At 40.7% G+C, this 25993-nt stretch overlaps 1 protein-coding gene and 1 long non-coding RNA gene across 2 annotated transcripts in view; one reads left to right on the forward strand and one right to left on the reverse strand.

Annotated features, from left to right (window-relative positions):
* LOC143836372 (uncharacterized) overlaps nucleotides 1-3694 on the forward strand; it is a 52611-nt gene extending 48917 nt beyond the window's left edge. Inside the window, exon 3 of the long non-coding RNA XR_013230590.1 lies at nucleotides 3372-3694. This is a non-coding gene — a long non-coding RNA (uncharacterized LOC143836372). The remainder of the gene's footprint in view (nucleotides 1-3371) is intronic.
* Nucleotides 1768-25937, reverse strand: HNRNPLL (heterogeneous nuclear ribonucleoprotein L like). Its single transcript, XM_077335462.1, has 13 exons — nucleotides 25611-25937; nucleotides 22044-22162; nucleotides 20955-21192; nucleotides 20341-20426; nucleotides 20057-20153; nucleotides 19898-19970; nucleotides 15615-15686; nucleotides 13805-14022; nucleotides 10687-10808; nucleotides 9892-10093; nucleotides 8425-8482; nucleotides 8243-8341; nucleotides 1768-2495 (listed from the first exon to the last, which is right to left on the reverse strand). The coding sequence occupies exons 1-13, from the start codon at nucleotides 25788-25790 to the stop codon at nucleotides 2440-2442; spliced, it is 1620 nt and encodes a 539-aa protein (XP_077191577.1). The 5' UTR covers nucleotides 25791-25937; the 3' UTR covers nucleotides 1768-2439.
* Between the last annotated feature and the right edge of the window lie 56 nt (nucleotides 25938-25993).

Consider the following 25993-nt stretch of genomic DNA (forward strand, 5'->3'; position numbering starts at 1 on the left):
CTCTTCAACTGGGGTGCCCAAAACTGAACATAGTAGTCCAAGTGAAGCCGAACCAGAGCAGTGTAAAGCGGTACCATCGCCTCCCATGATGAGCTGGATTCAAAGTATTTAACAATGCATGTTGGCAGAAAACACACATCTGACTATTAGAAAACCTTGACTTTCAAGAAAACCCAGATGCTAGACTAACCTGCCACCCCCTTGAACATTCACAGAATCAGCCTCTCCGTCAGATGGCTATCCAGCCTCTGTTTAAAAATCTCCAAAGATGGAGAACCCACCACCTCCCGAGGAAGTCTGTTCCACTGAGAAACCGCTCTGATTGTCAGGAACTTCTTCCGGTCATTTAGACGGAATTTTGAATTAATTAATTATTTTGAATTAATTTCATGCCTTTGGTTCTGGTCCATCCTTCTGGGGCGAGAGAGAACAACTCTGCTCCATCCTCTATATGGCAGCCTTGAAGATGGTTCCCAGATCCCCTCTCATTTGTCTCCTCTCCAGGCTAAACAGACTAAGCACCCCCAACCTTTCCTCATAAGTCTTGTCTGTGCCCTATCATACTTCATTTGCTGCAGGACACTTAAGAAAGCTGTATGTGAAGCAAAAGTCCTTTTTCCATTCTCTAAAGTACAATTTCAACTAAGCATTTAATAATAAGTTAATCACTGATATATGTATGGGACAAAACCAAGGACCCAGCTATATATATACTCAGTCCCCATGCAAAGCTCTCGAAAAGCAATTGCATCAAACAGCTAGATAGTTGGGGGAGGGCTTCATGTTTGAATCAAGCCCCTCTCAAGCTTATAACACATTTAATGCTGTTGTAGATGTGGAACACATCATCTGGCGTGCCCTCTGAAACGGAAATGGCTATGGACATGATGTCCGTAGTCCTGCCCCAGGCAGTGCACCAGAAAAGGCACGAAGTCAGCTGACAAGGCTGAGGCGGAACAGCGAGGCCCAGTGCACAGCCCGACTTGGTGCTCTATCATTGCCACCTCTGCCCATCTTCCGAGGCCGATCCCGCCCTCAGGAGATCAGGATCAGCCTTGGAAGGCAGACAGCAGAGGCATAAGAGCACTGAAGCTCAGTTCTGCGATCAGCACTCATCTTCCAAGGCTGGCCCCACCCTCAAGAGAGCGGGACCGTCCTTGGAAGACAGCCAGGAGAGGCGGCAGCAACAGAGCCGCGAGGCCCTGCTCGGGGCTCTGCCACCATCCATCTTCCAACAGCCTCAGAAGACAGCCGGTGGTGGCAGCGCAGCCAGCGTGGCTTAGTGCCGGCCCTAAACAACTGACACCTTATATGTGTTCCACATAATGGCTGAGAAGCCACTTGTTGAAAAAAATTATTATTTTAAAGATAGAGCTCCATGCATGTGGCTTCAGTAAAAATGTTAGAAGTCTGTTGCTAGTCTGGAACAATGGTGTCAGGTGTTGTTGAACTAGTTGTGCTCTTATTCTAAGAACAGTATTCTTTTTATTATAAGAATCTTCTTTTAGACTTTGTGTTCTTCTGCCGCCAGCCATGGAGCACACATTTGGATTTTATGGGAAGAGGGGAGAAAAGGAGAGAAGACACAAATGGGCTTTCTTTAAAAAAAAAAAAAGCAAAGAAAGCATTTCTAGCCCCTGGGGAAGTCCATCTTTATTAAAAGATCAGTTCTAACTGAATGCTTATGAAAATACAGCTATCAAAACCATCCTTAATAAAGTTTCATCCAATAGCAATGATTTGTCAGGATGAGTAAATGAGAAAATATTTAGTCAAGGTTGATAATTTATTTGCATGTAATTTCCAGGCTACGATTAGGAATACATCATGCCAATGTGAGTGAAAAATAATTCTGAGGAGACACTATTTAAAATCAGTTTGAAACATAAAGATATTCACTCTTCTCCTGCAATGTCTCCTCAAAAATCAGATACCTTTAAACAAAAGTCACTGTGTGCAATTTGAAAAGATTTTATAAATGCAGTTCTGTTTTTAGGATTGTATAATACAGTCAACCAAAAAGTAGAAGCCAGGAATTTCACAGCTAATATTCCAGTATACTATCCAACTTTCCACTGAAACTCAAGTGGAAAATACCCATTGTAAATCCTTTAAGAAAAGTGTACATTTTACTTGGTCTATGGGAACTGTGTTTTAAGGTTTATGACAGTATACAATTTTTTGCACATGCTACCCATAAGGCAGTTCAAACATCTGTAGATAACACACAAGGTAACAAGCTCTTCATAATATACTAACATCTATGTTTGGAGGCCAAAGGAAAGAGTGATGTTTGTAAACATCCATTAATTAAAAACAGGGAAAAAAGAATGGCAGATTGAGACAAAGAAAATGAACAAGTATTTCAGAGCCTGCAACCAACATACAGTTTCAAGTTTGTAAAAGATGAAAGGAGCTTCTAACATGCTGTCCTCTGCTCTACAAATGCGAGGAAGTAGAGAAGCAAAGCTTCAAAGTATATGGGTTAGAGCCATCTGTAAGATAAAAAAGGATGCTGAATAGTTAGAATACACAACAATAGAGATTATTTTCCATTTTATACCAGTCTGCTTGTTTCAGAAGCTTAGCTGCTTCTAGAAAAGTGTTTTAAGCAGCTCATGGCTGCTGCCTCCCATGCATGTGCTACCAAGACCTTGTTAAGAGTACACAGGTTTAAGTGTAAACAGCACTGTTTAAAAACCTAGAGCTGAGGAACACAATACTGGAACTTGTAGACAGAAGACAGAGGGAATCCAGGCTGGGATATTTCTCCCACTTGTACTGCAGACAGCCAAGTCTTTAAATTAGCAGGGGAAGGGATCTCAGTCTTAGTACATAGTGGATCAAGTGCCATGCAGCATCTCTTTCAACGAACATAGGTTAAAAAAAAAAAGCCGTATATCTTTTACTAAGACCAACCAAAATGTAAGTCAAAACAAGGCCACAATAAACATGACAATAAATACAAGAATAAGGAAGGCAACATTGGAAATGCTTCTTGGCTTGTATAGAGAAATAATCTCACTTTGGAGCGATGATAGAATAAGTATTAAGTTTCAGAAAAGAGAAGCTAAGGACAAAATGTACATTGAATTCTTCATAAATAGCTACCTTCTTCAATCTTCATATTTCTCACTCATTTATTATTAATAAAATCAATAAATAAAAACAACTTAGAACAAAATGAACATAAGAATAAATAAAAAGAATCATTTATTTATCTTATGGTGGTTATGATCTATCTACTAAATCCGCTCCTTCTATGGAGATGTGTCCAATACCACTCTTGAGCTGTATGGCAGAAGTGCTGGCCAGCTCAACTTCTGAATGAACCAAATTTGCCTTGCCTCTCTCTCTCCCTTTCTTTTCAGAATGCTGGGGACTATCTCCTGGGACAAGGAATGAACAAGGAGGCAAACCGACCCGGACAAGACTGCAGTAGCCCCATGATTCGTGAGGTTGAAAAGGTCTTCTAGCAACATTTGCCAAAGAGAAAAAGAATCTGAAATATCTGCATCCAGATCAATTTGCTCACAAAAGGACTTGACTGGAAAAATCTCCCTACAACAGGCCCAGGAAGAAATTTATCTGGACAACAACATTATAACGGTGGGGGCATACAAACTGTAATCAGAGGAAACAACAGATAAACTTAATTTGTATAATTGTCAATAAAATTAAATATTTATTTTTTAAAAAAGTATAAGGAAAGCAGTAACTAAAAAATCAACGATCAGGAGGAAAAAGACATTGGTCAAATCCTGATAGTGATGGGTCTAAATTTCCTCTATCCACTTGACAAAAAGGGCTCTTCATGGTGGATTCGAATGATCTATTCTTCATTTGAGTAGAAGAGAATGGGATCTTGAGCAGCAGCTCACAGATCTTGAGTGACTGTAGCTGTTACACACTTATGTGGAAAAGCCACACAGGATGATGCTCCCGCTGAAGGCAGCAGCTGCAGATTCATAAGGGAGTATAGTTTATAATAGCAGGCAAGATTAAGAGCCATGAGGCCACTTTATAAATTTCCTCCAGGTATGAATATGGTAAGCTGATATGGTAGCCAATCTCCTTGAATGTGTTGATGATGCTGGGTGCCAGTGAACACCAGAATTCATAAGTTAACGATAAGAAGGCTTTGAATCACCTGGCTAGAGTGGTCTTGAGATCCTGCTACCACTGTGGACAGATAAAGATACAAAAATTTATTTCCCTGAACACTGCTGTATATGTTATGTTGATATGAACCGTGGTACAAATATCTAGCATATGTCACTCATCTCTAGAATAGATTCAAATGAGTAGCCGTGTTGGTCTGAAGTAGCATAGTAAAATCAGAGTCCAGTAGCACCTTTAAGACCAACAAAGATTTATTCAAGGTGCGAGCTTTTGAGTACAAGCATTCTTCGTCAGACTAAGAAATGACCATAATTATATTCCTACTGTTATGATGGTCAGTTTTTAGTCTGACAAAGAGTGCTTGCACTCGAAAGCTCACACATTGAATAAATCTTTGTGGGTCTTAAAGGTGCTACTGGACTCTGATTTTATCATCTCTAGAATGTTGTGAATGGCCAATGTGACAGCTTGCAAAGGGGACAACTGTTCCCTTGTAATGGTCAGAGTGAAGGACTTGAGTAAGGAAAAGAGTTAGATTGTTCCTTTTTGGGAAAACAAGAGTGGGTCAATTTGTCTCCTGATCATTCTCCTTCACCATTGCCAGAGGGCAGAGGCAACACCTCTTGAGAGTCAGCATGGTGTATTGCTTAAGAGCAGTAACCTCTAATCTGAAGAACCAGGTTTGGTTCCCCACTCCTCCACAAGCAGCCAGCTGGATGATCTTGGGCCTGTCAGAGTTCTCTCAGCCTCACCTACCCCACAGGGTGTCTGTTGTGGGGAGAAAAAAGGTAGTAAAAAGCAGGGTATAAAACCCCCTGCTCTTCCTCTTCTTCTTGATCCTCAGAGGTGCAAACAGCCTTTAAAGCTTGGATGAGAACACAAGTCAAAGGCTGAAGAGACTGTACACTGACTGTCCTGATCTGGAGGGCTCACTTGTGCCATCTTTATAATCCTGTAGGATGGTAGGGAATCAGGGGAGGGGAAACCCTTTGTGCCTGCCTCTTCTGCTCTTGCTTGAGGCTTTCCACAAACTCAAGGCCAAAACTTTTTAAAAGCCTTTTCATTCACTCCCTGAAATTGGGCTGGAGAGAAGCACTGGTGAAGAGGACATGCATTGTGCAGAAAAATGTTAATGCAATGGGCCCCTCTAGGGGTTGCCCAAGATATGTGCAGTCTCTTTCCCTATCCTGAATGAGCTCCAAAGCAGCCAAACTCTTGCTGAATGTCAGAGTCCAGATGTCCCAAGCAGTCCATGGTATGTCATCTCTCAAACTGGAGCTGCCTCTAAAAGACTGGGTCTATTTGTGGCTTCAAGTAAGGAGTCTTGTTCTGGGCAGAACTGTGTCATGATTCTGATAGGTGTTGCATCCATTCTGTGCCTGGGGGCTGTGCTCCCTAAGACAAGCCACTGTTGCCCTATGAGTTTTAGCCCCTCCTCCTATAGGGCACACTTTCATAGTCTATGGAAGATGTGCCATGCTTAGCTTTCTCAGAGTGTGGGACAGACAAGCAGGCTTTGGAGGACATGGCCCAAATCTTTAATTCTCCGCTTTCCAACTTTTTTCTAGAGAATTGTTTTGGAAGAAATGGCCAAGAGACTTAAGTGAGAGGGAAAGAGAGAGTAACAGAAATCAAAAACTAAATATCAGAACTTCCATGAGAATAAGATAAGAAATAAAAGGTCCTAGAATGTCTGGGAAGAATAAGAATCACCTGAATATGGGGGAAAGAAACTGGGATGTAACTCTTTGCAGGGTAATTTACTTGGCTAGTTAACATATTTGTGCCTGCAGCACAAGCTGGAGTAATAAGCTCGCCTGGATTTCCTTTTCAAACAACACAGATTGCTTATAGTGTTGCCATCCTTTCCATCATACTGGTGACTTGAGTAAACATAAGCAGACGGGCTTTTGTACTTAATATCTCACTTTCACCCTTTCAAGGCTTCAGAAATGTTAGTTAAAAATTACATACTCTCAAAACTTATCTCAAACTCAAAACATGAAGAGGACCCAAACAATGTATTTCTCCCATTCTATCTATGCATGTAGCAGAAAAAACAATGAGATGTACATCATGATAAATATCTGTACCAGTTTGCTCGCATTTTTAGAATCATAGAATGATAGAGTTGGAAGAGACCTCATGGGTTATCTAGTCCAACCCCCTGCACTACACAGGACACTCACATCCCTATCGCTCATCTACTGTAACTTGCCACCCCCTTGAACCGTCACAGAATCAGCCTCTCCATCAGATGGTTATCTAGCCTCTGTTTAAAAAATTTCCAAAGATGGAAATTGAAAATGGGACACTTCATGTTAGAATATAACTGCAGTTATTTGCCCAAAATACCATGAGCTACATACAGCTAAGCCTGATTTCTAGCTACTATTATGGGCTTATATGCTCAGCTCAATATTTATTTCTGTCAGTGCCCTAATTATATCTGGTTAATTTAAGCACTCGCTTGAGAACTTTCTCCTTTGCGGCTCTTACCCTATTACTCCTAGACAGCGTGAGGTAAATTCCTTCCCTCCCACTTTTGGGAGGGCAAGCTGTCATCTGAGGAAAACAACATGCCAACTATATTCTTATACATTAATCTTTTTTTCTTGCATATTTATGGCTGATACCTTTTTAATGGAATAGGCAAAAAATTAATTACGTATTTTAAGGCACAAAGAACAAAAAGGCAAGATCAATTTTATTCTAAAGCTCACATATATTATGAAATGATGCACATTTCTTTTCCTAATTGTCTGGAGAAGTGTGAGTTCATGACAGACAAGAACCACTTTCCAAACACTGTATCTAGAACTGTCATTTTGCGATTATCTCATGCTCATATTTATTAATTAAAATATTTATGCCCTGACTTTCCTTTTGTACTCAAGGAGGCTTATAAATCTAACAAATATAATAAAGATCCCAATAAGCCCCTTCCCCACTGAAAAATATCCCCTGTGGCTTACTCTCAAGCAAACAAGTAGCCTTTTAGCATATTCTAAATCTTTCCAGAGACAGTACCTATCTCCTCATAGAAGCCTGTTTCATAGGGTAAGAGCAGCATTCTTCAACCTTTTGACTAAGGAGGAGTCCCTGACAATTTTTTAGGCTTAAAGGAGTCCCGGAAGTGATGTCAGCTGACCACAGCTCCCTGCCACGCACCCCAAAAGTGACATATTAGAAGAGACATCACCACCCTGTGTTAATAGACAGGCTTGAGGGAGAACTAAGGGAAGAGACAGGAGGTGGTGGAAGGCAGGAGGAAGCATACAAGCTCCACCCTCTCCCAGGCCCAGAAACCATGAGAGAGTTCACATCTGGGAGGGGGATAGGTGGAGAAATGGAAGTGGCCAACTCCCTAGCTTTTGGCCAAGTCTATCATGGCAAGAAGGGACAGGTCACGGATCCCCTCCAAAGCTCCCATGGACCCCTGGTTGGGAATCCCTGGGGTAGAAGCTATGAAAGAAAAAGCATCAGATCTGTCAATGACAGGCAAGCTACTTTAAGACAGGGAACAGCCATTAAGTGGCAGTCTCAAGTCTGTAGTTGGGCACATGGGGAGAGATGGTCTTTTTAGTTTCATATGCATGATCATATGACTGGCATGCTGAGCCCTATCCTCCAACTTGTAATCAAGGAGTCACAGGATTCAAATTGCATCCTGCCCCAGGGACACATCATTCTTTCCCCATCCAATTCTTTTAGTACAAATAATGGAGCTGCTTCTGCTTTGGAAGTCAGTGTGCCTACTGAGATCTCAACCTGTTTCACATTCCTCTGTCTTATAAATTTCAGTATTCCTTTTGGATCTCATGGACTCCACATATTGAAGTGACTTTCTAGACAGAGGGAGCATGTGAAAGAGTGTTGCACATAGGCTAAAATGCATCTGGGACACACTTTATTCAACCATCTAAAAAAAAAAAGCTCTCTTAAACAGCAGTGGAACAAAGAAGAGAGGCAAGCACCATGCATCCTCAGCATAAAAATGAGATTAAACAATAATACTAGGTTTCTCATAAGTCTTTATAGCTTACTGTCAACTCCTATCTAGCTGATGATGTAAGAGACAAAAAATAAAGTTGAGAAATATTTAAATTAGATGACTTACTGGGGACTCTTATCTGGTGATGATTAAGTACAGTAAGAGCTTCCACGGCATTTGTCTTGCATTCCCACTCCAACAGTCCAGAAAGTGTTTTGGCTGAAGCTGTCAAAACAAGAGTTTAAAAGTGTTCTTTCCTAACCAGAATCAGTAGGATTAATTTTTTTTTTAATCAGGTATTTACTTACGTTTTGGATCAAAAACTTTGTATTTGATAAAAGATAAAACTTCATGATCATCACACAGCTGTCAGAAGAACAAGTGAAAACAGGTCAATCTAAGTAGCAAGAATCAAATCCTAGTTGATTCCACAGTATTACTAGGGTATCTGAGGAATATAAAAAGTACAGTTCCAGATACACTCTCATTTTTAATTATAATATGAAATAAGTAACAGAGAAAAAGGGAATGCAGTTTGCTTCCCAGTGCTATGAGTGGTCAAGCTGATCCATTTGTCTTGAATTCTTCCTAAACTGCAGATCCATATTTAAATAGTATCATTACTTGCTGAACAATTAAAATAAACATTCCATATTAGCCTGTAATGGTACTAAACTATAGACTTTCTTGGAGTAAGGCAAGTTAATTCTAGAGCATGAAATGATATTTTTGGCTGACAGGCACAGGCCAGATTAAAAGTTAAGACTGATCATGTCATCTGTTATAATTCCTACATTTCAGAAAGACTTCTAGATACATTGCCTTTCTAATACTTACTACACTGAAATAGCAAACTTGGTGGCCTTTGTATGGAATGGGGGGGGAGAAGCTGGGAAACCATTCTAACTACAGAAAAGGTTCAGGAACTCTCCCCAGTTCAGGGAATGTCCATTTCGCTCCCCCCACAAAGTAAGTGAAAGTCTCAAAACCAGCATCCAAACCGGGGGGGCTCAAAAATGTCCCAGAAGAGATTAAATGTTGACAGAAGTTGAGAATCAGATAAAGGACCAAGAAACAGGAGAAGCAATACTGCTCAAACCCTTAATGGCTCAGAGAATATCTGGGGAGGAGAGTTTTGGGGAAAGTTGCAATTTTTCAACATGGTTCTTCACTGTTCAATCTCTCCAGTGAAGAGTTGTCAGGAGGTACCAACTTTATTACACCATAAATCACTTGACCTTATATAGACTTCACAGAAATAATTGCACCAGAGATTACAGTTATTAGTTGGGTGGATTCTTTGGCAATGCAATTTCAATATTTAGGTGATAGTCAACTACATATTTACATCTATGCAAATGCAACTGAAGAAATCAGAACAGATTCAGAGATAGTCTACATAGTTGGTTGAATTTGATGAACTGCATCAAGGATTATTTGGGACAAAGCCTACAAAGTTGACAGCTGACATTCTGTGATAAACTTGTACACATCATATGCAGAGAAATGGCCCTTTGATGCCTGGGCTTGAAGTGCTCATTCAAACTTTTAACAGAGCCATTTTGTTGTTTAATATTGAAAAAATAGACGATATTGTACTTTAACATTTAGCTTTCCATAGTAGGATATTAGCTTGTAAAGATACAGTATCCAATACACAAAAGGAGAACACGAAAGATGAATAGAACCTATGTTAAGGAACTTATTATAGAGAGGAACATTTGACTTCTATATTCTATTTTAAAATTGAAAATATCAACAACTTCTATTCCTACCTTTACAAAGGTATCTTCAGTCACACACAGTGGAACATTATAATAATGCAAAACACAAGAAGGTGGCTGGATGATATTCTTGGATGCTTGGCCAGCACTAGTAAACCGATTGTTCTTGCTCATTGCAAAATCTTTGTAACTGCTTGTACCATCTTCCAGCTCAAATATCTGGCTAGGAACAACTGAATGCTGTTTGGATACACTACAATTGAAAAATAAATACTATTTTTAAAAAAACACCTCTTTGTAGACAAAATATTTAAAGATTTTGACACCCTTACCAAAGCAAATGTCTAATGCAGCAACACGACATGAACTTCCATAAATGTATAACCAATATATTAAACCTGTCAATTATTTGAGTGAACTACCCACTTATAGAGCTTCTTGTGGCGCAGAATGGTAGGGCAGCAGACATGCAGTCTGAAAGCTCTGCCCGTGAGGCTGGGAGTTTGATCCCAGCAGCCGGCTCAAGGTTGACTCAGCCTTCCATCCTTCCGAGGTTGGTAAAATGAGTACCCAGCTTCCTGGGGGGTAAAACGGTAATGACTGGGGAAGGCACTGGCAAACCACCCTGTATTGAGTCTGCCAAGAAAACACTAGAGGGCGTCACCCCAAGGGTCAGACATGACTCTGTGCTTACACAGGGGATATCTTTAATGTTATAACATGTTTGTTTAGAAATATCAGTATGTTAATTGTACTACTTAATACATAAATGAACAATGCTAAATAATTTTTGTTTATAGTTGTTGTGGTATTAGTATTACAGTGAAAAATTAAAAGCACACATACCAAACATTAAGCTTCTTCCCAAATAACTTGACACTATTGAGATGTGTGACTGCTCTTTCAACAGCATATTCATCACCCATTTCCACCAGAGCTGTGCCTGGAATAGTCTTCATGAACTTAACCTGCAGCAGTGGGGGGGGAGAATCAATATAGTTTAAAGAATAACTTGAAATTCAATGCCATGCCAGCTATGGGACATGTATTAAGTACCTTGCACTGGTCTATCTGACAGATCTGGACACTGGTGTAATAAGAGATAAATCAGTATAAACTAACTCTTATTTCTGTTCATTTCAAGGCGAGGATTTGATAGTATTGGAGGAGTGTCAGACCTTATACAATATCCAAAGATTCTAACGAGGGTTTATTAAACCAGGTTTCCACTTCCTATGCTCCCATAGCAAGACACTGGCAAAAGTGGAGATGTATGTTGAATCCCCACTGAATTCAGGGGAGCACCAAAAATGACTCTTCACGCACACAGCTGCACAGCCACAAAAAAGCACGGGGTTCGGATTAATTCTGTAGCCATCAAATTCCTACACTTTATAAACTCTGGGTAAATGCCACTTATTTGAGATGCTGGGGTATATGATATGATAGCTCATAGATGCACAGCACTCAGAAAAGTGTACTTTGTATCCAAAGTAAAGCCGGTTAAGTATTGGAAGGGAACGCTGCTAGCACGTTTGTTCAGAACATCTCAGGATTCAAAATAGCAACATCCACTATGAATCTACAATCTGCTTATCTAAAAGGAACAGAATGAAAAAGTACACCAGTAAGGTTTGTATTCTGGAAACCCCAAGTATATTGGGGGAGGAGGAGACAACATAGGCACAGCATCACTGTGAAAACCTGAAGTAATGTCATGATGTGTGGATGGTGGCTCTAGGATGTGCAAAACCTTTATGATTAAACCTGGCAAATCCCACAGTGCCCCCCATATCATCTTGTCACTTATGTTTTTTACTGAAAGTGATATGATGGAATGCTGGCACACCCCTCCAATTTGCCACTGATGGTCCATGAGAGGGACTGCAGGGAGTTCTCCCAACACCTGGCAACCCTATGTATCACATACATGTCCAAAGGAGAAAGATCTACCCTAAGGTATGACTTCTGCAAATGTCCTGTCTCTCCTCACAGTAGTATGTGATAACTCTACATCCTTTCTCCTTTGCCATCTGCTAGTAGTCTCAGTCTCATGGGCACAGAGTAAGTATAGATTGTGCAGAAAGGAGGATCTTGTGAGCCATTCCTCGGCAAGTAGCTCTTACAAACACAGAGGTTCCTTGATCTTGGTTTAATGAAGACCACAAGTGAGCCCTATGGCAAGACCAAAAATAACAACCAGATATTCATGCTGGTGGCTGCAAACTCTCTAGTTCTAGCAATGCTTATGTACACTTGTAAATTACTTAACCAGATAAAGGTTTCATTATAAACTTTTACCCTGAGGCCTCTTACAGTTTCCAAAAGCACAGCAGCCCAGCTAGAACAAGGTTAACCAAAACCTCATTCTAATCTAGCAAGGATAATTAAAGTTAAACGTTTCAGCAGTGTTAATGGGGAGCTAGTTAACTTGGATCCTTCCCACATCAATTATTCACCTATCTTTGAGAATGGGCAGAAACCATATGAACTTCTGCATCACTATGTTTCACCAGGTTATTGCATCCTAGTCACACTGGCCATTTGAAGTGTTGTCAGAGTACATTTACTTAACTTACCTTGGCTACTGTTGGTACAGTAAATGTGGATGCTGGGCTTTGCAATATAGAAGAGGGATAAACAAATAGGTCTACAGGAATAATAAGTTGCAGGCCCAAACCATCATTCACATGAATGGGGAGAAATATGACTACAAAGGATGAAAGAAGCAGGCAGCAAGACAGCTTAATGGCATTACTGGTCCATTGCCTTCAACTGATTCTGGCATTACGCATTTGCATCTAGAGCTTGAACCCAGGACATCATTGCAAAGCCTGTGCTGTTCTACAAGACTGCAATTTCATCCACAGACCCCTGTCAGTCGGTGTTTTACTGACAGGTCAAACTGGAGATTATAAATGCTCTAAAATATAGTGGTTCTTTCACTGGGTGTGGTAAAAACCATGCACTGTGGAGTTGGAGGTATACGTTTATTTTATTTCTGCCTTAACTTGATTGCTGCTTGCCAGTAATCCCCAAGACAGCTTTTCCTTAATTCCTGTCCAATTCCACATAGCATGACAAACCCTGCCCCTCCCATTTCTCAATGATTTATAATACTGAGATGAGAGAAAGGGATGTTTGCTGTACATGTGCAGATTCATCCTTCCTTGTCCTCATATCTCCCTTTACATCAGTTATAAAAAGGTCCTTCTCCTCATACCAGCATTGTTCTGGTTGCATGGTGACTCCTTTTCTGAAGGCAGCCATAATGGGGGGGGGTTGTTATTGTTTTTGGTGGTCCTCCAAAGTCTATCCTTCCCTCCTTATTCCTGTAAGCTCTCCTGTGAAAATGGTGCTTGGTTGCAGGTTGTGTGTTACATAAGGTGATTCAAGTTCTCATCTACAGGAATCCTTAAACGTTACAGGCTCCTGCTGTCTACACAGCAGGGATTCACCCTGGGTTTGGGGTGCTATAGTGTGGCTACCACCTTCAGAGTTGTCTGTGTGATAGGCTAGGGCAGGGGTAGTCAAACTGTGGCCCTCCAGATGTCCATGGACTACAATTCCCATGAGCCTCATGGGAACTGTAGTCCATGGACATCTGGAAGGCAGCAGTTTGACTAACCCTGGGCTAGGGTAATGTCATGGAGACATATCATCCTTGCCTTATGTGAAGTGACTTGTTCCACATATGGGTAATGGAGAAGAAGGAGGGGTCACCATTACTGACAGGTGTTTTATGTTGATATGATCTCTGTCTACAACAATATCCATTTTTCTTTTCAGTTCTGCTTCCAACTACACTAAGATGAAGTTACACTGATCTAAGCAGTTGCTGGTGTAATCAGGACCACACGGCTGCATTACTACAAAGTCTGCAGATTTGGGAAGAGGACATCTACTTCTCTTCTGCAGAAAAATATTAATTCATTTCATTGTTATTACCTTGACACTTTTTTACCTTTTCAATGTTTCCATATAAGCAGAACAAGTTGAAGACTCTTGAGCAGTTCATCTTTTGCTGGTGCAATCCACTAACCATGACAACAGAACCTGAGGGGTTCCCTCCATGCATGTAAGAGGTGGAGGCCTGGGGAAGCGGATAAGCAACAAGTTCTGGAGTGTCACGAGATGCCATTCTGTATCGGCTTGGCAATGGTAACAGGGGACCATGTGAACCTAAAGAAAACAACTGGCTGGTTAATGTGATTGGAGCAGCTTCATTGATCTAATGGGTACATTTAAGATACAATTATTCAAAACTTGCAACAATTTTTTCTTTATAACTACATTTTTCAAAGTAACCAAAGACTGAGCTGATAATTTATTGCAGCAATGTGCCATCATAAGAAGAAACCTTGCTGCCTTCGGCCCCTTGGGCTTTTCTGCATGCTCAACTTCCTACTAATTTTATTGGGAGTTTATCCACAAGTTTATCAACTGTGATCAGTTTGGGCATGGTTGTTCCACATATCTGCCATTCCTGTGCATTTTCACAACTGTGGAGTGAGTTTATTTTCTCCCCACATGCCTTCAATAATGAGGATTTTCAAGGGAGGGCACTCTCATTGGTGGTGTCACGGCACTCTGCACTTTAAATAGCGATACACTGCTGGAGTGTAGAAACAGTAGGCTTTAGAGATCCTCTGAATTCCCATCTTTCAGGGTTTTTTAAATGTATGTAACCAGGGGGAAAAAAGAAAAAAAATCCAAGTTAAAACTAAAGGCAGAAAAACGTGTACTGAAATCAGGGGATAAAATCAGAACCAATAAGAAAAATGCATGCAGAAAAGCTCCTTAAAAAGGGAAGGAGAAGGGCAAAATGAGGCTATAGCACTTTCCCAAATTATTTTTGAAGGAAAAATAAGAATGGAGGAATTCCAAAATCTATCACTGCACAGCAAGCAGGACCAGAACTGGTAGAAATTATGAGTTGACAACCCTAAGTTACATAAACTTTGCCTATCGAGAAAGTGGGAAGAGTAACCTTTACCACAGTGAAAACTAGTTACTTCTATTGATGAAGAGTGACGTTTCAGCCACCATCATCAAACTAGGTTATCAAAAAATAGCATGTAGTTTTCAGAAACTTCCAAGGCTGTGCAAAACAGAGAAGTCCCTCTACAATCCAACAATAGTTCACAGGGCTGCTTTTGGATCTTGAAAGAGCATGCATCTTCTAGATTGCATCATTTTCTAGATTACATAAGGAAGCTGCTCTGTTATGACAAATGATGATTTTTCTTTGTTACAAGGTTAGGAGTTGGACTAGAACCACTTTAATTATGCTGCAGTTCAGGAACTGAAGACTTTCTGGGTTTCAACAAATTATTAGCCATTTTGTTCTCTTGCTCATACATCAAGTTTAATCCATGGTTTAAAATTCTGGTTTATAGTTAAGAGATCAATGTGACAACACCACTCTGGTTTGTTTGGCATACCGAAGTCTTCAGATCCCAAGCGATATGTCAGTAGAATAATGATGTGTGCACAACAGCTTAAGGATTTTCATGGTTAATTCCCAGCACAGAAAATCATAGTTTGTCATTACATACTGGGGTTACTTAGTTCACATTATTTCCAGAGAGCCAACAAGCAAGATTGTAGTAACTGTAGTACTTCTCCCAGTTTGCTTTAAAATTATCTAGCACGTTTTTATCCTACCCCCTATTCAATGAGCTCTGACTGGCAGACATTTTAGTATGATTCGGCAGATGAACAGTTCTTCAGATCAATATACTGGAATCCATATAAACATCTCAATAACTTACCATAGCCATCATGCCTAAACGAAGAGGGGTGCTCTCCTAAAATAGCTTGCCTCTGACGGCCTTTGCCTCTGTCTAAGAAGAAAAAGTAGTATTAACAAAAACTGAAGAATCAAATATAATGGAATTTCATTACTACTTTAAGAGCAGCTCTACTGGATCAGACCAAGGGTCCATTTAATCCAGCATCGAGTTTCTAACAGTGGCAAGCCAGATCTTTCCAAGTTATGTTAAGGTATTACTTTTGATTTCTTTTAAGTTATTCACTTACATTGATTTTCTCTAATACAATACAGTTGTAGGACACCAAAGTTTAACTAACATTAAAATATTGCATACAAAAAACATTTTGACACTGAGAGTTCCTTAATATCACATACTACAGACAATACAGTAGAGCCAAAAATTATCTATAAATCTCTTAAAAACAAGTTGTGAAGGCAGTACTTTTGAAGGACAGTACCTGAATCATACTATTAGCTTCAACAGCAACACATTTTCAAAGTGGGCTTCGTTCAAGTAGTTTCAGCAAAATCCAACAACAACCTGTATTACATGGTTTCATAATCAGTAAACAGAGAGCACCAAGTGTGCGTACATACATCGTCAAGTCAACAGCTACTGGTTTAAGGGAGTGCTGAAAGGATTTCACATTAATATACTAGCAGTATTCATTACAGTCTGTTAGAGCTGCCATATAATGTCACTCTTAAAAGCACTTTTAACAATGGAAAGCTTTCAGCAAACTGCATTTTATACAAGAATGTAAAGTTAACCTGGGTCAACACTATTGGATAAAAGCAGTGCACCAACCTTGTTGTGATTTAAGAAAGCCAAATGTTTACTACAAATTTTCTTAGGAAGCAGCAGTTAAATTTAACCCATGCTGCTTGTTTTTATTAAGCAAATAAAAATGCTGATACTTTATTACCGCACAATGAAAAATGAGAAAGAAATATTCAGCCACAGCTAAACACCATGTAACAGATATATTTCAAAGGGAATGTTAAGTATATGCTTCATATCTCTCAATTAAAAAAATCAATAGCATTCATACCTTTAATTTTGATTTTTTTAAAGTTATTTTTCAGTGTTGGGCATGCTAGTCATGTTTTGTAATAAAACCACTGCTATGAAATTAAGGGGCAAGAGATCTTGTAATTTTATTCAACTTTGGGCGTAATTAAAAGAGGGAAAGATTTTAGCACAAATCCTAAACATGCTCATAGAACAGAATCATTGAATCATGGAGTTTGAAGGTACCTCCAGGGTTATCTAGTCCAACCCCCTGCAGAATGCAGGAAACTTACAATTATATGCCTACCCACAGTGACCATAATTCCATGCCCAGATGATCCCCCCCCCAAAAAAAAACAAAAAAACAGAACCCCTCGCCAATCTGGCCTGAAATAAATCTGTCTCCCTAGGAAGAAAACTGATTTCCATAAAACTTATTTTTATTGGGGTATTTTTCTGCTTTTTAAAAGGTTTGCTTTAAGAACCCTATTCCCCAGAGGATAACCTTTATATGTGAATGATTTAATGAATAAAATCTATTTATATAAAAGAAGGCAGAAATTTTATTTTGGGGGTTAATTAAAGACAAACATATTTCTCTTACACTTACATTTTTGTGTCATATGAATTGGTTAGACATGTTTAGGGAAAAGGACATTCAAATTGCACCAGCTCTGAAGTTGATTTGAGGAAAAAATCATAATAACCTACCACAAAGTTGCTATGAGGCCAAAGAGCCACAAAAGACAGGATATAAATATAACTAAAAAGGAATCTAAACAGCCAGATAGACTGCTGTTGCCAATTAAGCAATGAGCTCAAGTAAGAAACTTGAGTAGATGCCTCTTTGACAAAGCTGTCTTGGTAAAGCTAGAACTCTACAAGCTGTTTGAGAGAAAAGAAGTAATGGTGAGAAGGATGCATATTAATTAGCCTGCTGCAACCCCATGCTTGTGTAGGCCACTTCTGTAGGAATGCCAGGAAGCTCACTTTAAAAGCAAACATTTTCAGTCCTCTTGGTCCTTTTTCATCTCTATGTCAGTATAAGAAACATTGTCACTTAGACCCATTATGCATGGGCCAGAACGCCCGTGCTGGCGGCAGCAGGGCAGTGGGGAAAATCCCCGATTATGCATGCCCCTGCCGCCAGTGTAGGCATGGCCCGACCCCGGGCCACAGAAATCCCATGTTATGGGAACATGGGAACTCCTGCAGCTTCCGGGATACCGTGGGTGCCTACAGGGGCTGGGCCGGGCCAGCGCTGTGCATAATTGACAGTGCGGGCCTTTCAGCCTGACTGTCCCTGTCCCTGTAGGGACACTGCACGCCATAGCATGTGGAGGGGGCCCAGCCCCCCCACTCTCCCCGGCCCCTCCCCACCTCTGCCCCCCCGGCCGCTGCCACTTACCCTGCCTGGCAGCATCCCGGGCTTCCTGGCCCCGGTGCAAAGCCAGTCTAGCTTAATTAGAATTTCTATGGACAGTTTTCCAAGTTAAGAAATGGGACAGTACTATAGACAGAAAGTTGTACATGCTCCTGTTCAAAGTTTCTGGGGACAGGAAAAATTTATAAAGAATGAAGAATATCAAGAAAAATATTAATTACAGATTTTTCCATTTTGCTACGTTTTATTCTGCAAAGTAAGTCTATCAAATAAAAAGGAAATCTTAGGGCTGGATCCAAAGAACAGAAAGCTACTTACACATACCCAGGAAAGCTGTGGACTTGTATATCTAATATCAAAGCCCTCAATGTTGCATGGCAAAACCTTTTGGAAATTAGGGGAGTTTCAACAGCAGGTTGTTATGTGGCATGTGGGCTGTTTGGCCAGAATCCACTGAGTATGCCCAAACAATTTATAATTTCCCATGGTATCTATTGGGGCAATGCATAGTCCATAAATAAACCGTCAGTCAACTGCTTAATATGAGCAAGTGAGTCACTGAAAGTAACCCTCTATACCTTTTCAGTTAGTATAGAGTCATTATGGAAACAAAATTTGAGCTTTAATACATATTCTAAAGTTGGACAATCTGCTATCCAATACTGCAGCCCCTCGTTAACTTTTTACAAAAACTCGATTCTGCATGTCCAAGTTTTATTAAGACATTTCAGAAGCCAATGCACTACTGATAAAATCCAACCTTCTGACAAGAGTTAAAAGGCAATCTGAAGCCTTCACTTTCACATTTAAGACTTAAAAGATACTCTACCTTGATAAGGTAAGTTCCCAATTCCATGTTATAAATGCCTAGATTTTCAAAAGGTACATTACAGCAATTATACACAAATCATTTAATTACAGGGAATATTTACAGAAATCAAACTACACAGCAGTTATGTGTTACATCTTCATGCAATGGTTTTACTGCTGAAAGTAATGTTCCAACTGGGTCTTGTGGTAAAGAAAAAATGAAGACACATTATACCTTATATCAGATGTTAATACTTGAGGGGATGTGTTTGACAGGGTGCTACTGAATTCCAGTAATTTTGAAATAAATGCATCCTTTCAGTTAACTATAAAACAACATTTACACTGGAAAACCTAGCCAGTTTTCTCTTACATACAGAAAAGAAAATTACAACAATTTACAGGAGAGAAACAAGCATTTGGATTGTCCATTTAATGGAGTTCATTCTACATCTGCAGTTTTAAGGGACATAGGTTTGGAAAACACGTGCAAGCTGAATTAGATTTGCTACAGTCTACCATGGTATTCATACCATGCAAACAAGAAGAAGTGTGAGTGTCCTCCTTGACATGCTTGTGGTGATGGTGCATGCAGTATGCAGTCAAGGTGAGTTGCAAGTCTGAGATTTTTCAGAGGGCCTTTTGATGATGCCGATGTGGTGCATGATGAAGTGTAGAGTCAGCCTGCTGGAGTCCTCTATCCTTCTTAATGCCTTGTCCAACATATGGGGAACAATCCTTTCCATGGAGAAGCAGTGTGCAAGTTTGTAGTTTGTAAGAAATAATCTGCATCAGGGTCCTCTCCTCCAAAGAGTGAGAGCTGCTTGGAGAAATGCAAGTCCTTGTACTGCAAACATGCTTGCATGTGTGGGCTCCTTCTTGAACTAAATAGCTCAATATGACCAGCAGGGGGCACTAATGTTGAGAGTTATTCTGCTTCAGGATTACAAAATAAGGTTTTACAGAACACCACCAATAATACTTGGCTTGAAATGACTAATGCATTAGACAAGCTAACTGCATGTTTTATATATGGTTAAACACACACACGCAGAACCATTACCAACACACTTACCTCGTCGGCCCAGGTATGGTTTAGTGTAGTCCCAGCTATCATTGTCATTTCGAATGACATTAAGTCGAGTTGGCTGTTGAAATAGACAAAAGTTTTAACCAGTGTTCCTGCTTTCCCACCCAAAAGTGTATAAGAACTTTAAAATAGTATGAACGTTACCCGTGCATATTCAATTTTTAGTGTGCAACATCCTGCATATATGTCTGCTCCATTGAGTGCTGCTTTTGCCTTCTGGGCACATAAAACTGATTCAAACATAAGTTGTATTAAGGATTTTTCACTTAAACCAGTCTGCTTTGGGGAAGGAGTGTTTTTGAAGTAGTAAGTGGACATCAGAAAATGCACTAGTTGGCACTATAGTGCCAGATTGGGGATCACTGGTCATATAACATAACTCATTAATAATTAACATCAAATAAAAGTTAAAGTTTTAGAAAGGATATTCAACCATGGCTTGTATTCCATTCCTCTTGAATATAACAATACGCTGTACTTTTCCAACCGGATTGCACACTGTATACAAGACATCCTATAGAAGAAGAAAAATATATACAAATATTTGGAGCATTGCTTGATAGTCTTCAAAAAGATTCAGCAAATGGTCATCAAGTAAAATGCACTAACACAGAAAATATTATTTAACCGGGAACTGGATTATTTAAGAGAGAATATTTTCCATTGGCAAAGTAATGCACTTATTTCCAAATTACTGAAGAAATTCCTCACCACTAATACCTGCCCCAGAATAATATGCAGAATTGTGAGAAAAACTAGTACTTAACGTTTTAATTAGTCAAGCAGCTAAGAAATAAAAGATAAATCGGAATCCAGAAAAGATGGAAGGGATTCCTTTGGAAGACCCTCTAATTTTGGACAGAACAGAGTAGCAGTTAAAGGACCTGGGAGTGCTCATGCACCCAGCCCTGCTATTTAAAAAGGAGACTGGCATGGCAGCCAAGAGTACTTTCTGTCAGCCACATCTGGGTGACCAAATCAAAGAAAGAATATAAAAATATGAACAGGTGTTTACATGAGAAAATTATGTTTTAAAGCATACCACAGTAATTGGATATAAAGGATTCTGAACTGATAAGAGCAGAACTTTGTTTCCACCAGACGGGTCATCTGTGTTTCCTGGACGAGTGATTCTTTTGCTTGTTGAATAATTGAAAAATGCTTGCTGCCCAGCTATATATACTTGTTCATCTACTGCAAATGTCACACACTTCTTGGCACTTTCAATATTCTCAAATTCCACTAAAGCCTGGCGCTTAAATGGCATCATCATCACATAACTACAAAACAAACAAATTAACACAATTTACTTCAAGTTGCATACTATAAACAACTGTTTGGCTTCATGTTTACAGCATAAAGCATGTTCACTGTATATTAAAAACTTGTAAACAACTTCACTATATCCCAGTGGTTCTCAACCTTCCTAATGCCGCGACCCTTTAATACAGTTCTTCATGTTGTGGTGACCCCCAACCACTGCTGGAGTGGCTGGCAGCAATGCGCAGTCACCTGCAAGAGGAGTGGTAACAGTTGCAGCACCCCCCCCCCCCTGCCAAGCTGCTTGCCCTGCCGCAACTCCCTGTGAAAGGGTCATTCGACTTCCAAAGGGTTCCCGACCCCCAGGTTGAGAACCACTGCTATATACAATTAAAATAGTTCAGCCTTTAGACACAGTTCTAACCTGTATTTTCTTGGCTACCAGAATGAATTGTGCTACTCTATAGCAAACAGGAGAATTGGAAAGAAGGGAAACTGGTTTCTCCACCTTAGGAAAAGAATGTATACCCTTTCAAATCTCAACAAGAAAATTATTTCTGGGCTTTATATACAAAGGGCAAGACAAAATATAATGTGGAAGTTCTGAGACGAATGTTCCACAAATATATAGTTCAAAGTTTTACTTAAAGATCTGACTTTAAATTTTTTACTGCAAACTCTGAACTTCTGAAAGTCAGTCCTGGTTAAGTAATTATAACCACAATTTAGTTCAGCAACTTAAATATCAATGAGCCATTAAAATGATGATAGAACAAAGCCTGTTCTCATGTTACAAATTAAATAGTTCAGCAAATGTCGTAGAAAGCATTCTCTTTAAAAGTTAGCTGTGAATCCTTCAAGGTAAACATACCATATGGTTCCAAATTTTTCAAGAGCCTCTACAAGGTCTGCTTCCACAACTGATTCACAGAGTCCTCGGACATGGACAACAGGAGAAACTGAAACTTTGTGATGACTTCCACCTACATCCTAACAAAAGCAAACATTAGATGTTTTTACAGATCTTAATACAGCAAATAAAATTTTACAGGCAACAAACAACAAATCTCTTAATCTTTTCCCCACCAAATTCTAATCAACACCTTAAATGTTCAAGTTTAAATAAATTTGCTACTTTGGGCTATGAATATTGCATACTTAGTTGTCTTGCAAGTAATCTTTGACTCTTGGTACTAAAATTGTGCTAATTAGAAGCCAGTGGCACTGGCATTACATTTCTCGTCTGTAACATGGAAGGAGAGCAGGAAATACAGGCTGCAGACTTTTATGCTTTAAGCTATCAGATGTGTAGCAGGAAAAGTTACAGCTCCCCCAAACCTCATCAACTTAAATTTAAGAAACTGTTAATAAAATGATTTATTATTTCTGGCAATCTTGCCTGTGTTCATTGCCTTTTTGGAGGCCTGCATGAACACTCTTTGCTGTATCAGAGGTTTTCTAAAGAACTGAAAAGGAAACATTTTTAAAGGGTCTAGCAGATCATTTCTACTCTGGGAACTTTGTCCGGTTCCCGGTTCCTGTGTAGGAGCACAAATCCGGGGCAGATGAGGTACACCGGGCCACATGCTCCCCCATGTGGGAGTAGGTGGAGGCAGGGCAACCTGCTGGGACTTAAACTCCAGTATGCAGCCTGGCATGGAGTCTCCAGTGTGGAAATGGTCTCAATGAAACAAGAATACAGGGATGAGACCTATGTTGCCTGTAATAAGGATGTTATGTGTGCTATTCAACAAGTATCCTTGAGATTCGTGCAGCTGCTTTGTACAATATTCACTAGGGCAGTGGTCCCCAACCTGTTTATCACCGGGGACTGGTCAATGGTTGACAATTTTACTGAGGTCCGGGGGGGGTAGTCTTTTGCCGAGGGAGGTCACTGCCGCTGCCTAAGCCTCTGCTTCATTTGCTTTCGTGCTGGCGCCCCTAACTTCCCGCCGACCACTGGGGGGAGCTGCCAGCAGCAGCAGCCCAGTGCCATGCCGAGGGGGAGCCCCAGCCATGGCGGCCGCTGGAGAGCACCAAAGGTGAGCTGGCGGCAGAGTGGCAGGGCAGCCCCCAAGGCAGCAGCCAGGGAGGAGGAGCCATGGCTTGGTACTGATTGATCCACGGACCGGGACCGGTCCCTGGACCGGGGGTTGGGGACCACTGCACTAGGGTATCAAAAAGGCGAAAGGGATGGTTATATTCTTCTAGCACCAAGTATACATTCCTTTCGACTAGTACATTTGTTGAGGGAGACATGTAAACCCTCCTATAGTAACTATTGTGTATCTATTTCTTGATAGAATGGTAATGACAAATTATTTGTCAATGATGCTAATGTATAATTAGGCATGCCTATAACTCTGACTATGAATGCATTTTGACTGCAAATGTACCTCTACTGCACTGTGCAAAAGACAACCAGAGTGTTCTCAAATCTAGAAATGAAAGTGTAAAGGGTACACAGGATGACTGATATGTGCAGAGTTACAGTGCTAGCAGCAAAGAACTTTATATTCTCTATTGCTCTGAGCAATACAGCATCTACAAACAACTCACTTAGTTTTCCAATATAAAACCTGCTAAAATAAATTACTGATAAAATAAAAATGCTGGTATCTTTCTATCTCAAAGCCTTCACTATTTCTTCCCCTACTATCAGTCACTGTAATCCAAGCAATCATCATCAATATTACATAAAGTATGAAAGGCACACTTTTCAATAAACTACTGCATCATAATGGCGAGGGACTTACAGTATTGCTTCCATAACAGAGAATTACTAGTCTAAATACACAGGTAAACTGTTTAAACTCATACCCTTAAATGAAATATGCAGGAGTCAGGAATACATCTGATTTTGAAACAATAATGAGATCATTATTTTTCTACTTAATGTGCATAACATTCATCATAAATGTGCATAACAAAAGGAGGAGTGCAAAGCCTTATTGTAGGTGTTGGAATCAAGAAGAGATGTTTAAAACTACATACGTGTATAGCCAAGCATCAAAGTAAAAAGCTACACAAATAAAAACTACACACTTAACTGTGTAGAAGCACCCACCAAAGCATTACATCACTCTCTTCATAGATTAAAAGCTTGCTTAAAATGAAGGTCTTACACAACCTTTATGAAAGCTATTGACACTGCTTGCCCAGTTTCTAAGATTCTTGAAGGAAGCTACCTCCATTGAAAGGTCTCTTTTTTAAAATATGTGTATTAACAACATAATTGAACCATATTCAGCCACTGTGTTAGATCCATTGGATCATGATTTATTCAGGACACACAGAGCAGCTTCTGGTTACATGTTCAAAGAAATATAAGGTTGGACACCATCCACACCATATCCACAAACCATCTTATTCACAGCCTGCATATGTAAGATTGTTTCTTGAAAGACTCATATTTAGCACTAGAGAATCCACAATGATGAACATACATAATTCCTGATACACATAGAGTATGAGTATCAGGCACAAAGGAGGATCTCTGAAGTCATCAATCAGTTCAGGGAACCATAGAACAAGACCCATCCAGCGCATTGTTTAGCTGAAGCAACTGTCTGATAAATGACAGCTTGCAAAGAACACCTTTCCTACAATTATCTTCAAGAAAAGATCCCAAAGAAATATCACCACATTACGGGAGGGGTGAGAGCTGATATGCCATCCTGCTCTCCAGTTACTAGTTTGGTCAATTTATGGCTATGACGCACACAAAGAGATGACGAATACTACCATCCCCACCAACACTGCAGGACTCCACTGGGGAGGGATGACTGACAGCAGAACAGCCTCTCCCCTCCCCCACACCATTTTTTAAAATCTACTTTTCCCAAGAAGGAAAAAAAGATAGTGGCAATCATATATCTTCATGGGAAGGATAAACACTGTCAGCAGCTTGCCCCACGCCCTATGCACAAAGCCCCTCTTTTCCCTTGTGCAAGAGCGTAAGTGGTCGGTATAGAGGGGTGGGGGCTGCAATCCCTGTTTCAACTTCCTTTAGAGGAGGAGGGGGAGTGAAGATTTAATGTCATGTGAGAAAGACATGGCAACTCAGATTTATGTGACAGCAGAGGGGAGAAAGTATGAAACTGAATTAGAAATGTACGCTCCCCGCGCCAGTCATCTTTGGGTAAAAGAAACAGCCACCTTCCACACTGCAAAAACAATATCATTATTCGAAGTGATCTGCTTCTTTAGAGAAAAGATACGCATCTGAAACAGAAGCCGCCAAAGTATCTGCGCTCCTTCTTGGTGGGATAAAGAATCCAAGAGGGCTCCCAAACTACCCAGCGCTCCAGTCCTAAGCGCGCACCAGCGGGAGTAAGCCGCCCTGAACAACCCGACTTACTCTCGAGTAAGCATACCCAGAATCCGACTGCGCGCGCCTCCCGCGAGAAGCGGGACGACCGACGATGGAGCCCCTTACCCCGCCGGAGAACCCCCCACCGCGAGGGGCGGCCTTTTCCCTGTGGCTTTCGCCCTCCTCGGCCCCGTACTCGATCTCGCCCTCCTCCGCGGCGACGCTGGGCTTCAGCCGCTTGGCCTGGCTCTCGTAGGCGCCGTCCTCCTCTTCCTCGTACTGCTCCCCCGACGACGGCGAGGACATGGCGTCGGCTCTGGAAAAGGAAGAGGGATGTGCAAAGCCCACCGCGCAACACACCGCAGCGCACGTCCAAAGCCCAACAAAGCGCGCCCCGCAGTGATGCTCTGAGGCAATTCGCCTCACACAAGAGCACAGAGCACTAAGGCGCGAGAAAGGCCCCAGAGGCCCTGGCCTGTGATTGGACAGGCCTGCAAGCTCGGACGCTC

The sequence above is a fragment of the Paroedura picta genome, chromosome 1 (assembly GCF_049243985.1).
Source record: "Paroedura picta isolate Pp20150507F chromosome 1, Ppicta_v3.0, whole genome shotgun sequence".
NCBI lineage: Eukaryota > Metazoa > Chordata > Lepidosauria > Squamata > Gekkonidae > Paroedura > Paroedura picta.

What these genes read in the sequence shown, in the direction of transcription:
- HNRNPLL (XM_077335462.1), bottom strand. Translation starts at nt 25,790, where the DNA reads ATGTCCTCGCCGTCGTCGGGGGAGCAGTACGAGGAAGAGGAGGACGGC. An exon ending in CTTTATATCCAATTACTGTG is followed by an intron (nt 20,427 to 20,954) that starts GTATGCTTTAAA and finishes CTTCTTCTATAG; the next exon opens with GATGTCTTGTATACAGTGTG. An exon ending in TAAAAATTGAATATGCACGG is followed by an intron (nt 19,971 to 20,056) that starts GTAACGTTCATA and finishes CTATTTCAACAG; the next exon opens with CCAACTCGACTTAATGTCAT.